This window comes from Fukomys damarensis, unplaced genomic scaffold, assembly GCF_012274545.1.
Source record: "Fukomys damarensis isolate Sample0158 unplaced genomic scaffold, DMR_v1.0_HiC HiC_scaffold_35, whole genome shotgun sequence".
In the NCBI taxonomy this organism is placed as follows: domain Eukaryota; kingdom Metazoa; phylum Chordata; class Mammalia; order Rodentia; family Bathyergidae; genus Fukomys; species Fukomys damarensis.
This window is the reverse complement of record NW_022900947.1, coordinates 19419222-19431656: the sequence shown is the minus strand read 5'-3', so window position 1 is coordinate 19431656 and position 12435 is coordinate 19419222. Positions and strand designations below refer to the sequence as shown.

At 37.2% G+C, this 12435-nt stretch overlaps 1 protein-coding gene across 7 annotated transcripts in view; it reads right to left on the bottom strand.

The window, feature by feature from the left end:
* Positions 1–12435, bottom strand: part of Tbc1d19 (TBC1 domain family member 19) — a 126059-nt gene that overhangs the window by 27002 nt on the left and 86622 nt on the right. For 4 of the 7 annotated variants that reach the window (XM_010608460.3, XM_019205144.2, XM_019205147.2 and 1 more), the window contains 3 exons: positions 7056–7140; positions 5056–5100; positions 457–495 (listed from right to left, as the gene is read on the bottom strand). In XM_010608460.3, coding sequence (XP_010606762.1) covers positions 457–495; positions 5056–5100; positions 7056–7140 — 169 coding nt within the window. The remainder of the gene's footprint in view (positions 1–456; positions 496–5055; positions 5101–7055; positions 7141–12435) is intronic. The other 3 variants (XM_010608462.3, XM_019205145.2, XM_010608461.3) reach the window with 1 other exon arrangement.

Below are 12435 nucleotides of genomic sequence, written 5' to 3'. Positions count from 1 at the left end.
ATATATATATATACTTGCATGTACATGTATATATGACATCTATACATATGTGTATATACATATATAAAACTGCTTGTGTGTTTTGACTTGTCTAGCAGCTACATGAGGGATCAGCTCACATTTACCTTAGTTATACCTGCCTAGTCTCAGAATTTTTTCAGGACCAAGTGGCTTGCCGGGCAACATCTGTCAAGAGCATTTAAAAGCAAATATATTAGCTGCCTCCCCTGGGAGAAAGAATAAAAGATGGGGCAAGTACTAGACCAACTGTAAAGCAAGGGAAGGAAGAGGCCAAGGAAGGAACTATGTGAAGGAAGAAGGGATTGAAAAATCTCCTATGTTCAGGATCCATGGTGGTGTAGAAAAGACCTGAGAAGTCCTTAGCCTTTCATATCTGACTGACTTTTAGGCCCTGGGCAAGAAGGAAGAGAAGGCTAAGGTAGAGTTGTAAATTACCTGGCCAAGCCTTGAAGAAGTGATCTACTCCAAGCCAATCTGCAAAGATGGGGAGAATGACTTTTATGTTTATTTTTTGGTTTGAGATGTTTAAGGAAATTTCTGTCAAACCATTAGCTGAACATTTAGCTGATGAAACAGAGACTTCAGTATGACACACAGAGACCAATACAATTTTTAAAGAAATGGTTTAGAAAAGTCATTAAACACAATAAGCAACAATAAATTCTGGGGTGGGGCATAAGATCTGTTTCCAGAGTTATTATAATAGTCAAGATAGCCAATTTTCAACAATGGAAAATTACTAGGCATGCAAAGAAATGAGAAAAAAATGATGAAAACTGTTCTTGAGGAAGCTCAGACTCTGGACTAAGACTCTAAGTCAACTGTCCCCCTACTTGACTAGGGCCAGTCCCTCTCTCTGACCTTTGTATCACTGCATTATCACCTATCTCACTGGCTTCTTGGTGTTGTTCTTCATACTATCAGGGGTTGCTCCTTCTGGAGCACTCTTCTCTCACTGCTCTGCATAGCTCACTCTGCGTATTCTGATCTGTCTTTTTTGCCTCCTTAGTCACCTTTCTTGATGACCTTATCTAAAATAGCCATGTCATTCTCAACTCCCTACAATTTCTGTTCCCTTCCATTGTTTGCTTCATCATACTCTCAAATTTCTCTGATTAGTATGGATGAAAAGAGCCTATTTTGAAACCTTTTATTTTTATTAGTATGTTTGCAGTATACAAAGATCGTATTCATTGTGAGGAGCTGGCACACGCAGTAACACACCTTAATTCTTTCTGTGTCCTCTTCTTGTCCTATTCCCTTTCTCTCCCGTTGGTCACCTTCACATGTCCAAAGACCTAACTCTTTGTTTCCTATTATCTGTCTTATTTTGCTCTTTAATTTCTTTTTATGTTGGATCTCTTATATATGAGAAACCATGTGATATTTAAGCATGTGTGTCTGATTTATTTCACTCAATGTTATGTCTCAAGATCCATCCATTTTCCTGCAAATGACTCAAGTTTATCCTTCTTTATGGCAGAGTCTAGAACCTATTATATGCAATCTTTTACTTTCTCAATAATTCACTTTCTTTTCCTTTACAAGATACTATAATAAACTCAGTAAAATTTTCAGAGGCATTAGGGCATGATGAAAAGTACATTGCTCCTGAAGCCAATTGACTAAAATTCAAAATCTGGCTTTTCCACTCATCAGCTGTACCTCAGTTTCTTTAGCTACAAATACGGATAATATTAGTACTTGCCCATCGGATTATTGTAAGGATTAAATGAATTAATACATATAATGTACTTAATATACTGTCTTGTATATAGAACTGCTTAGAAAATGTTAGCTGGTGTTGCTATGACTATAATTACAAGTATTAGTATGGACATATATGCAAATACATATGTATACACACATACCTTGAGCTCATTATATAGATCTAACTTTTTTTTGATACAGGGTCTTGCTATGTAGTCCAGGCTGGCCTTGAACTCATGGTGATCATCCTGCATCAGTCTCCTGAAGGCTGGTACTACAAAACATGCACCACTATGCCCAGTAAAGACCTTAAATTATAATATACTACAGCCTACAACATAGTGATACCTTTTAAAAGAGTACAGGGTTATTGGTTTTTATATAAAATAGCTTTAGGCTGACTTGCTGGTGTGCTCTTACTGCTGTTTTATGGTTTTTATATTTTCCTGTGTGAGGTCTTTAACTTCACTTCTCATGGTTGCTGGTTATTTTTCATATCTATATCAGCCTCTTTCAATTCTTCTATTTTTTTAAGGAGGGATAATCCACGGTTTTTGGACATACATGATAAGAACTACTACTTTCCTATTTTCTAAACTAAGTTGAAAAAGCTCTCCTATGAATAGGGAGAAGAAATTTGAGTTTATGGATAGCTCTTTTGGCTATTCAAAGATATTTTTTTCTATTTCCCATTTCTTAGATAAATGTAAAAAGTCATCAGAAAGTTAACTGTCTGGGATGATGGATGTAATAACAATTTTATATGTATATGCAGATGTTAAAATTAGCAAGCCTATGAATTGAGTTCAAGTAAATATTCATTATATTTCCACTGTATGCTAGATACATATTGAAGGAATGAAAGTGAAACAAAAATATGGTCCTAAACTTTTAAAGCTTGCAATATCAAGGGAGAGATTAAATATAAACAAATAATGCCAAGATTATATGGTGAGAGATACCAAAGATTTTTCTAACCAGGTACTATGAGGGCCTAGAGGAAAGGCTGGTGGAGGGGTGGGGAGTGCGCATCAGGGAAGCTCCTGATGAAGATCGTGTGAAGGGAACCTTGATGCAGCCAGGTAAAGAAATGTTGGATGGAAACAAGGGAGCTCACAGGGTAGGAAGCCACATGATGCTTTTGTGAGAATAGGTGGCTGTCTATAAGAATAAATAGTTTGATATTTCTATGATAAGAAAAGAGAGAGATGGGAAATGGTGAGAAATTTTAGAAGACAGGAAGTAGACCGTCTAGGAATCAGATCTGAAAGGTCCTCAACTGTCTGTCATGCTGAGAAGCTTGGATGTTACTTAAAATAGAGGAGCCATGAAAGAGTTAAAAGCATTATAGCACAGCAATATATGGATACTCATGTTTACAGCAGCACAATTTGTAATATCTAAGTCTTAGAATCAGCACAGATGCCCAACAATGAATGAATGGATAAAGAAAATGTGTTTTTTATATACAATAGAGTACTATTATGCCATAAAGAAGGATAAACTTAAGACATTTTTAGGTAAAGTATGGTCTCGAGACCACACTTTTAAAATAAACAAATCAGATACACATGCTTAAATATTGCATTGTTTTTTTTTTGGTATGAGAAATCAAAAGTCCAAATAAAGGCCAAAATGGATGATAGATATGGGGAAGTAGAAAGAAAATGTTCAAATGGGAAGAGGGATAAGGTGGGGGAGGGAAGGAAGGCAAAAAGAAAAAAAAAGACGAAGAAAAAAATGAAAACAAAGCTTTTGTAAATAAAGAGAAGAAAGATTGAAGGGAGGGGGGCAGGGAATGGGGAAAAAAAGAAACAAGACATATCATGTACAGGTACAGATTCCCTATGATGAATATGATCGTTGTGTATATCAAAAGTGTACTCACAAAATTAATTAAAAAATAAAATGTAGGAGCCATTACGAAAATTTTGAGAAAATGGCAATCTTTAGATTTTCATTTTAAATGTATAACTCAGACAGCAGGGTGGAAGAAAGAGCAAAAATAGCAAAAAGGAGCAAGAGAGACCAGTTCGGCAGTTGCTATAATTAATAAGATAGAGGTAGGAGGGCATGAAAGGAGGCGAAGCAGCAGCGAGGGTCCCAGGCATATCTCGAAGATAAAACTGGGAGGCTCCACGACTTAGCAGAGGGGGGCTCGAGGGTGACTACAGGATTTCGTGCTACTGGGTAGATAATAGTGCAATTCACCAAGAGAGGAACAGGTGTTTCTGGTGTGAGGTGCACAGGAGCTTAGGTTGAGACATATTAAGTTTGAGGTACTCACAGGAGAAGTCAGAACTGGAGGTAGGATTCTTAGAGCAACACAGAGATTCATGAAAGCAGATGGGGGCTCTGAGGGGAATGTGTGAGAGAGAAGAGCCAGCCCAAGGACAGTGTGCTTAGAGGAGCAGCAGGCAGTGGTCAGGGAGAGAAACTGGGACTACAGGAAGAGAGCAGCACCATGGAACCCAGTTGTGAGTTTCAGGCCTCGTGACCAAGAGCGTTCAGCACACTCATCAGCTGTATTTCCTGAGCGCTCGCTGTGGAAGGCACCATGCTGTTCTACATACCGTATTGAATCCATCCTCCACAAGCTACACTTGATGAGCCTGACGTTCGAGAAGTCCTGTTACCTACCCAGGGTCATGGGGTGAGCTGGGAGAAATGGGATCTAAACCCAGGTCTGCTGCATTACAAAGCCCATGTTGTTAACTCTGCTGGAGTGAAAGAATTCTTCAGTGCATAATTTAATATTATCATAATGAGGACAGCTATATATTGCTTTCCCAAGAAGCATGTCCTAAAAGCTAATAATTCCAAAGGAATATTTAATATATAAATATTAAATATGAGGTCATTCATATGCAATCACTTCATAACATCAAACTGGATTCTTTCAGTGACACTTCTTCATAATCTTTGTGTTTCATAAATACCACACTGGCCAACTTAGGGAAACAACAAAGCACAGAACACAGCACAGCACTCCACTGATCACAGCACGGTTCCATTAGTGCCCAAAGGAAAAGCCCTAGTTAGAGCAGTTAGAGCGCTTCAGAGGAAAATTAAGTGCCCCAGTCCTAGACACTGATGCCTACTCTGCTTTCTTGCAAATTGACTACGAACCAGAGAAGGTATGTATAATGTAGCACACACCTACCGCAAGTAAGGGAAAATTCATTAAAATACACATTCTATGAGAGATCAATTTTAGATGATAAATTATTTGCCATTTTAAGACAGAATAAGAAAATAACATTTCTATTATAAAGTTGTAATTTTCCAATTTTCCACTAGAGGAAGCAATAGTATTACTCTTACCATTTGGTGGATAAAAGACGGCATATTCTTCTAATCCTAGTTTTCCTGAAAATGAAGATAACAAGGATTTCAATATGATTTGAAAAACCTCCAGCCAATTTTCTGGTATTAGCAACTCCTTTCAAGAATTAAAATCAATAATATACACCAAAGTACAAGGAACGGGTTACAAAACAAGCCAAAAGCAAACACATTCAAACTCCTTAAGCATTTAAGAAGAATCTACTTGTAAATATAGAATTGTTTTACTGAATATAAATTATTTTAATGTTCATTGAAGCAAGACCTCTGTGTCACAATATCTCATTAGTTTACATTTTAATGGCATATGCTTAAAAATTAAATGTCTTTAAATGTATAGTGATCATATTTTCTGAATCCCAAAATAGTTCATATGATCAGAGAATGGGGCTAAATATTTGAAATCAGAATTTCAAGTAAAGTATAACTAACCAAATATTTAACAGACTTTAAATAGCACTTTCCCTCAAAAATTTCAAGGTTCTCAGCTTTTTCCACCTTCCACAGAATATCTTTAGGTAGGTTTTATCTTGACAGTTTGTCTTAACACTTTTTGAATTTATTGAAAAAAACATTCTTGCACGGGGTTTTAAGTAAATTTTAAAAATTAAAACCAATTTTTTTTTGGTTGGGGTAGTGACAGAGGAGAGAGGAAGAATAAAAAGTGGGAGTCGTTTAGTTATAAACAACAGGGAACAATCCTTATGTAAGGAGAGATGAAATAATGAAATCAGACAGATACATACACTGATTACTCAGCAAACAAAATAAATGTAGGCTATGAACCCTCAACTATGTGGTTCATAATCTAGACTTAATCATGAAGCCTTAGAGTTTGCTAACTCTTTTTTTCTTTAACAGATTTTAACAATGAGATACAGGCTAGATTTTTGAGGATCTATACATTTTTTGGGTGGAGAAATTAAGAAGTCTTCTACAGAAGGGAATACATGGAGACTAAAATAAATATGGCACATTGTGGAATAATCAATCAAGCAAAATTATCTAGGTTAAGACTGTATTAACTGGGCCAGGGATTTAGCTCAGTGGTTCTGCTGCCTGCTTTGCAAGCACAAGGACCTGAGTTCGATCCCCAGTACTGGAAAAAAAAAAAAAAAAACCACAAAAAACAGACTGCATTAACTGATGGGGGACTTTTCTTGGATGAGTTTACAGGTGAGCCCAAATATGTGATTAAGTTCCACAATCAGTTTTTCGGGAAGTTTCGGTAAATTCATTTTAGAAGCAATGGAACTAAGAGAGCTCTGATTTGGGTGGAGCCTGATTCCAACATAAGGTGGTGTGGCCGCCATAGGGCAGAAGTTGGAGCAATCACAATCAGGCAGGTAGCTCCGACTCAGGAAAGGCAGAAGGGGCATACGCAGTGATGGTGAACCTTTTAGAGCATTCAATGATAACAAACAGTCAGCTGCCACATGCGTGCCATAGGTGTGCCACCACTGAATGGGGTAAGAGCTTTCAGCGCCAGTATTCACTACTTGATGGAATGAAGTTGAGAGGGCTGTCAGCTGGTTAGTTGTTTTCAGGTGATGCCAGAAGAGGCATTAAAATAGAAATTAGAGTGCTAACAGCACATAAATTATATCAAAATTTAAAGTGTGGCAGAACCTTTTGAGAAAAGAAATACAAAAAGTTTAAGAAATGAAAAAACCAATCCATGTGGTACACTCAGTTAGAAAATAAAAATCAACAGAAATGACAAAAACAGCAATAGAGACAGCAAACAGGGAAGACAAAAAGGCAAGCTGAATATTGCTTTCTAGAAGGATTTAACTCTGATTTGTGATAAGCTGCTTGGGACTGTTTTAAGTGAGGGGAAAGGAGAGTCACAGTCATCTGAGGGAAATCTTAATTTACAATTAAAAAATAGAGAACACCAATACGAGCTATAAAATAAACATTCTTGGCATTATATGTAAGTCTCAAACAACATCTTCTTAGCATTAGTAAAATATTACCTCTTATGTATGATTTCGGTGGTGAAGCACTGTTGTATGCAAAGTGACCCAAAACAGACGTATCCCGGGAAAAACAAAGTAATACCTAGATATAATATTAGGAAAAATAAGCAATTAAAACTGTCATAAAACCAGATAATGTGTTGCTGTTTCCTTCTTGGGAGGTACTGAGGCAGTGGAGGGGTCAAGTTCAGCACTGGGCCTTACAGTGGGAGGTTGTTCTTTATTGGTATGTCCACATTAACTGTTAACACGGGATGCCAAGTGTAGATGGCTAATGTTCTAAAAATTTCTTTGTTTCACCTGAACTTTGAACAAAAGGAAGTGCATGTTGCTAAGTGCCAGTTGATTCTTTTCTGTTTTACCTGGAAATGAGAAAAACCTAGGTCACAGTGTGGCAAACCTATGCCATGCATACCGCAGTGAAGTCTACCATTGAAGCTCTAAAAGGTTTACCATCACTGACGCAGAAGTTTAACGGACTGTATACAGCAGCTTCTAGGTAGCCAGAGTGGCACAGAACAGTTTGGGAAATAAAGTGGAACTGGACTCATCGCTGGGGTGCAGCAGGCAGGTGGACATGTCAGGAATGGAGAGAAGGTGACATGATATTTAGAAGGGCTGCCCAATACAGGAGAGCAGCTGGTTGTCCTGATCTGCAGATAGACTGTGGCAACTCTCCCTGGAGATGAAAATGGGTAGGGGAGAATCAGGATCAAGGATGCCCAGTAGGAGAAAATGGATTGCTGACTCTAGACTGGACTTTGGGGGCAGAAGTCCAATTCCCAGGAGAATGAATAATAAGAAATCTGGGTTCTGGTATTAGAAGACTTGGGATTTTAAGGTTGTTACCATGAAAAGAATTCATGATTGGAAAAGACAAAACAGAGGTGTGGAGTTAGGTTTAGGGTTGCAGCAAGAATGAATGGAGACTAGAATGCTTTCATGTCTAAGACACAAGAAAGAGGGTCCCAGTCTGGTTTGAAGAATTGACCTAGAGATTTGGTATTAGTCAAGCTCAGTGGCAGACTGCGTAACAATGACCCCGCCACACCACTGATTTGTTATTATGTTTGAAAAATACACAAGCTGTACTTTACGATAAAAAACTAGAAATGTGGATGATAAAAAAGGAGAAAACACAGAATCACACCAGTTTTAATATGAAGATATATATCATTCCAGACTGCTTTTATGCACACATACATAATTTTCGAACAAAAGGGCTATAAATAGTTTTAGAACTTACTTTCTCTCAATGTTATAAAATAAATACTCCCTAGGTATACTTTGTAGAATATTACATTGAATGAATAATTATTTAAACTGTCTTACTGTCGATCATTTATTTCTACTTTACCCCATTTATAAACAATGCTGTAATGAATGTCCTTATGTACAACTTTAGTTACTGTATTTATATTCCTAAAACTGCACTGTCTGATCAAATGCTACAGACATTTAGAAATTGTGAAATACATGTTATTAGATGTTGCTTAATAAACATTGCCAAATTGGCCACTAGAGGTGGAGATTTTGTTTATGTTTTTTGTTTGCTGACATATCCATTTTCTCTTTTATCAGAATAGGTTATCATCATCTTATAGGTAAAAAATGGTATCTTGCTTTGATAATTTGTAGTGCTTTAATTACTAGTGAATTGAACACTTCTATTTGCATTTTCGTTATTTTCTCATTCACTCTGGTCCTTTAAATAGATTTTAAAAAATTATTGCTTTGTTATATTTTCATGTATGAAAGAATGTTTAGTCTACTTGTCTATATTTATAATTTAATATATATTTATATACTCACTACACATGTTGTTTGTGCCTGTGTGAGTGTGCATGCTAGGGACTGAATACAGGGCTTCATGAATGCTACACATGTGTTCTATCACTAAGCTATCCTCTCAGCCCTGAGTCCAATTTATTTTGCAAATGGTTTTGCTCAAATAATACATTAATTATTTTGACATGACATTTTAAATTTTTACATGATCAAATCTACCATACTTCTTTTTATGCTTAGGAATCAATCCCTTTCCACATTATATTCTTCATATATTCAAGTGAATTATGAAAGTCACTGGTGTTGTTTATCACATATTTCTGGTTCTTCCCCTTTGGGGACACATATGTCAGCTTGTCTCTTCGGGCCAGGTTAGTGTTAGGTATGGCTACGTAATTTGCTCTTTCCTCAACGAAAAGCCTATGTATTACAAAAGGGTTTCCAAAAGGAAGCCTCTGCTGACTTTTACTGAGTGAAGTGGGGACTCACTGCATGGTTTTAAGCAGAGAGTGAAATTATTAAACATATTTTATAAGAGATGGAGAGAAGAATAAAGGAAGAAGGGAAAGGGAATAAAAAAATGAATTGAGATGTGTTAGACATGTACCAATTCCCCACAAGGAAGGTAACCATTATGTAATGCAAACATGTAGCAATAAAAAAGAAACTGGAAAAAAAGACACTAGCCATTGTGTGGAGAGTTAGCTACAAGAATCAAGGACAGAAGCAGAGAGACCAGTTAGAAAATTCTTGGTAGTGGTGTGGAGTAAGGTGGCAGCAATGTGCAGTCAGTTTGTGATGTGTCATCCAATTCTTTTTAAGAGCAAAGGACTTACTATAACTGCTGGTAGTGCTGTAGTAGCCAATCCTGAGCTCCCCTCAGCAGTCAGCTCCTTTGGGAATTACTTCTGCTGAAGAGAGCTATTTTGTTCAAATATCAAGATCACACACTTTACCTGGACTAGCTGTGGGAGCCCGCTGGCATTTGACATTGGAAAAGTAACTTCTTCTACCATTGAGGCATTGACACAATCTATGACTCTATTTGGCTTTTCTGAGATGAGGGCCTCAGCTATGCAGATGAGATTGACCTGGAGCTCTCTGTGTAGTCCAGGCTGAGCTCACTGTGTAATCCAGGCTGGGTTTATGGGATTATCCAGGCTGGGTTTATGGGTATCCAGGCTGGGTTTATGGGATTACCGGTGTTGACCTGGAGCTCACTGTAATCCAGACTAGTTTTATGGGATTACGGGCGTGCACCACCATGCCCGGCTCAAGGACTTTGTTAAATTTGACCTTTGATCTCCTCCCTAATATTGCTTGATGCTTCCTGTTGGCCTGCCTTTAAAAGGAGCTGTTTCTGTGTAATAAATGGGACCTCTTGTCTCCACACTATTGAGTGTGCTGTCCTTTCTCAATCCTCACTCCCCAACTCAGGTACGTTCGTGTTGTGATGGCTGGCCCGCCACAACTAGCCCATATAGAATGAAGACGACGCCTAGGAAAGAGATCTGAACCTTTTGTCCCTAACTCAGTAAGGGTCTGACACTTATGAAATCTTCAGAACACTCTGCAAAGTGAGCTGTGGCTTCGATTTAAGCTGTATTGCTAGATTTCTCCTGCTTAATCTTGCTTTGTTTGATGTTCTTTGGGTCCCAATAGCATTCCCTAATAAACCTTCAGCATGTTAATATCCAACTGAGTTGGCTTCAATGGGAACCCATCATGAATACAGAGATACATATTCTTAATATTGTATATTATGAAAGCAGGAGCAAAAGGATTTACTGCCAGATTGGATGTAATAAGAGAAAGACAAAAGTCAAGAATGATGCCAAGTGGTGCTTAAAAGTAGAAAGATGCTTGATTTGAGCAAGTGGAAAGACAAGAATTACCATCAACTGAGAGAGGGAAAACAGCAAGTAGAATAATCTTGGAAGTGAGACCAGAAGTTCCATTTTCAACATGCTCAGTTTGAGAGGGCTGTAAAGTATATAAATGGAGAGACACTGAAGAGGTAGGTGGAGACTCCAGTCTGGTGTGTAGAGAGGGGATTGAACTAAAGATATAAATTTAGGAGTTATTCACATACCAATAGTACCAAAGGCTACATGATTGGTAAGCTTGGTGAAATCATCCAGTGAATGAACATAACTATTGAATGAGTATAACTAAAGAAAAGAAGGTCAAGAACTAGGGTATTAAAAGATAAGAGAAGGAACCAGCCTAGAACTGAGGAGGAACCAACAGAGATAGAATACCATAATACAATCTATGAATGGCCCCTAATGCAAAGGTCCTTGTGAGTACTAGGAATGGCAGAAAAATAACACGCTACCAAAATGTTCACATCTTGATCCTTGGATTCTGTGAATATGTTGCCTTATGTGACAAAAAGAACTTTGCAGATGTAATAAAATTAGTGATCTTCATATGTTTAAATACCACATTGTTTCTCTAGTGTAAGAAACTGAATGTGGAAATAAGAACTAAGATGTATAATGTATGTTGGGAACTCAGAAGAAAGTGTTCAAATGGGAAGAGGAACAAAGGAGGAGGGAGGAAGAAAGGAAGGAAAAAATAAGAAAAAAAGAGAAAATAGAAGGGAAAAATGGAAACAAAACTTTTACACAGGGAGGGAAGGGGGCTTGAGTGGGGAATGGAACAAAATAAAATTTATTAAAAATAAATAAAATTAGTGAGCTGTAAATGAGGCAATTATCCAGGATTATCAGGCTAGACCCAATAAAATCACAAGGATCTTTCTAGAGGCAAGAGAGGCAATAGAGTCAGAGTCAGACATTTGAAGGTGCTATACACTGGCTTTGAAGATGGAAGGAGGGGCTATAAGCTGTGGAACTCTAGCTATTGGAAAAGATAAAGAAATGGGTTAAAAACCTCCAGAAGCAATGTAGTCTTGCAAACACCTTGACAATAGCTCAGTGAGACCCATTTCAGAGTTTTGAACTTCAGAACTATAAAAGAATATATTGGTTTCAAGACACTAAATTTGTAGTAATTTATTACAGTAGCAATAATAAGCTAATACAACTAATAAACAAATACAGCAATAAATGAACACAACTAATACAAGTATACTAAAAGAATGCAATACACAGACACAAAAAAACATCTTTCTACTATTGCCTTGAAGAAGGAAGACAATTCCTAAAAAATGTTTGTATTAATTTTTCCTTAGTTTAGCAGGTTGGGAGGAGGAAAGTAAAGTTAGAAGAAGCCCTATGCTTAAATATATCACCCTAGAGTCACTGTGGTCCTAAAGAAGACAGGATATCTGAGACTGTTCAGAGGAGAATACTGGTGATGGTAAGGTGATAATGCCAGAGGTGGTATGTTAAACAGTATGTACTGGTGGCAACCCCAGTATACAAGCAAAGAGCTGCCACCTTCTATTCTAACTTGAGTTGTTTTAACTTTTCAGATTCTAATTTCTGTGTCTGTAAGAAAACACAAATTCTATTGTAAATTTGCTAGAATGTACAAAGATGACATTTTCAATCAAACTAGAGCATTTAACTTTGATTACATAAAAGTTAACATTAAATTTTATAAGGCTGAAATTATATAT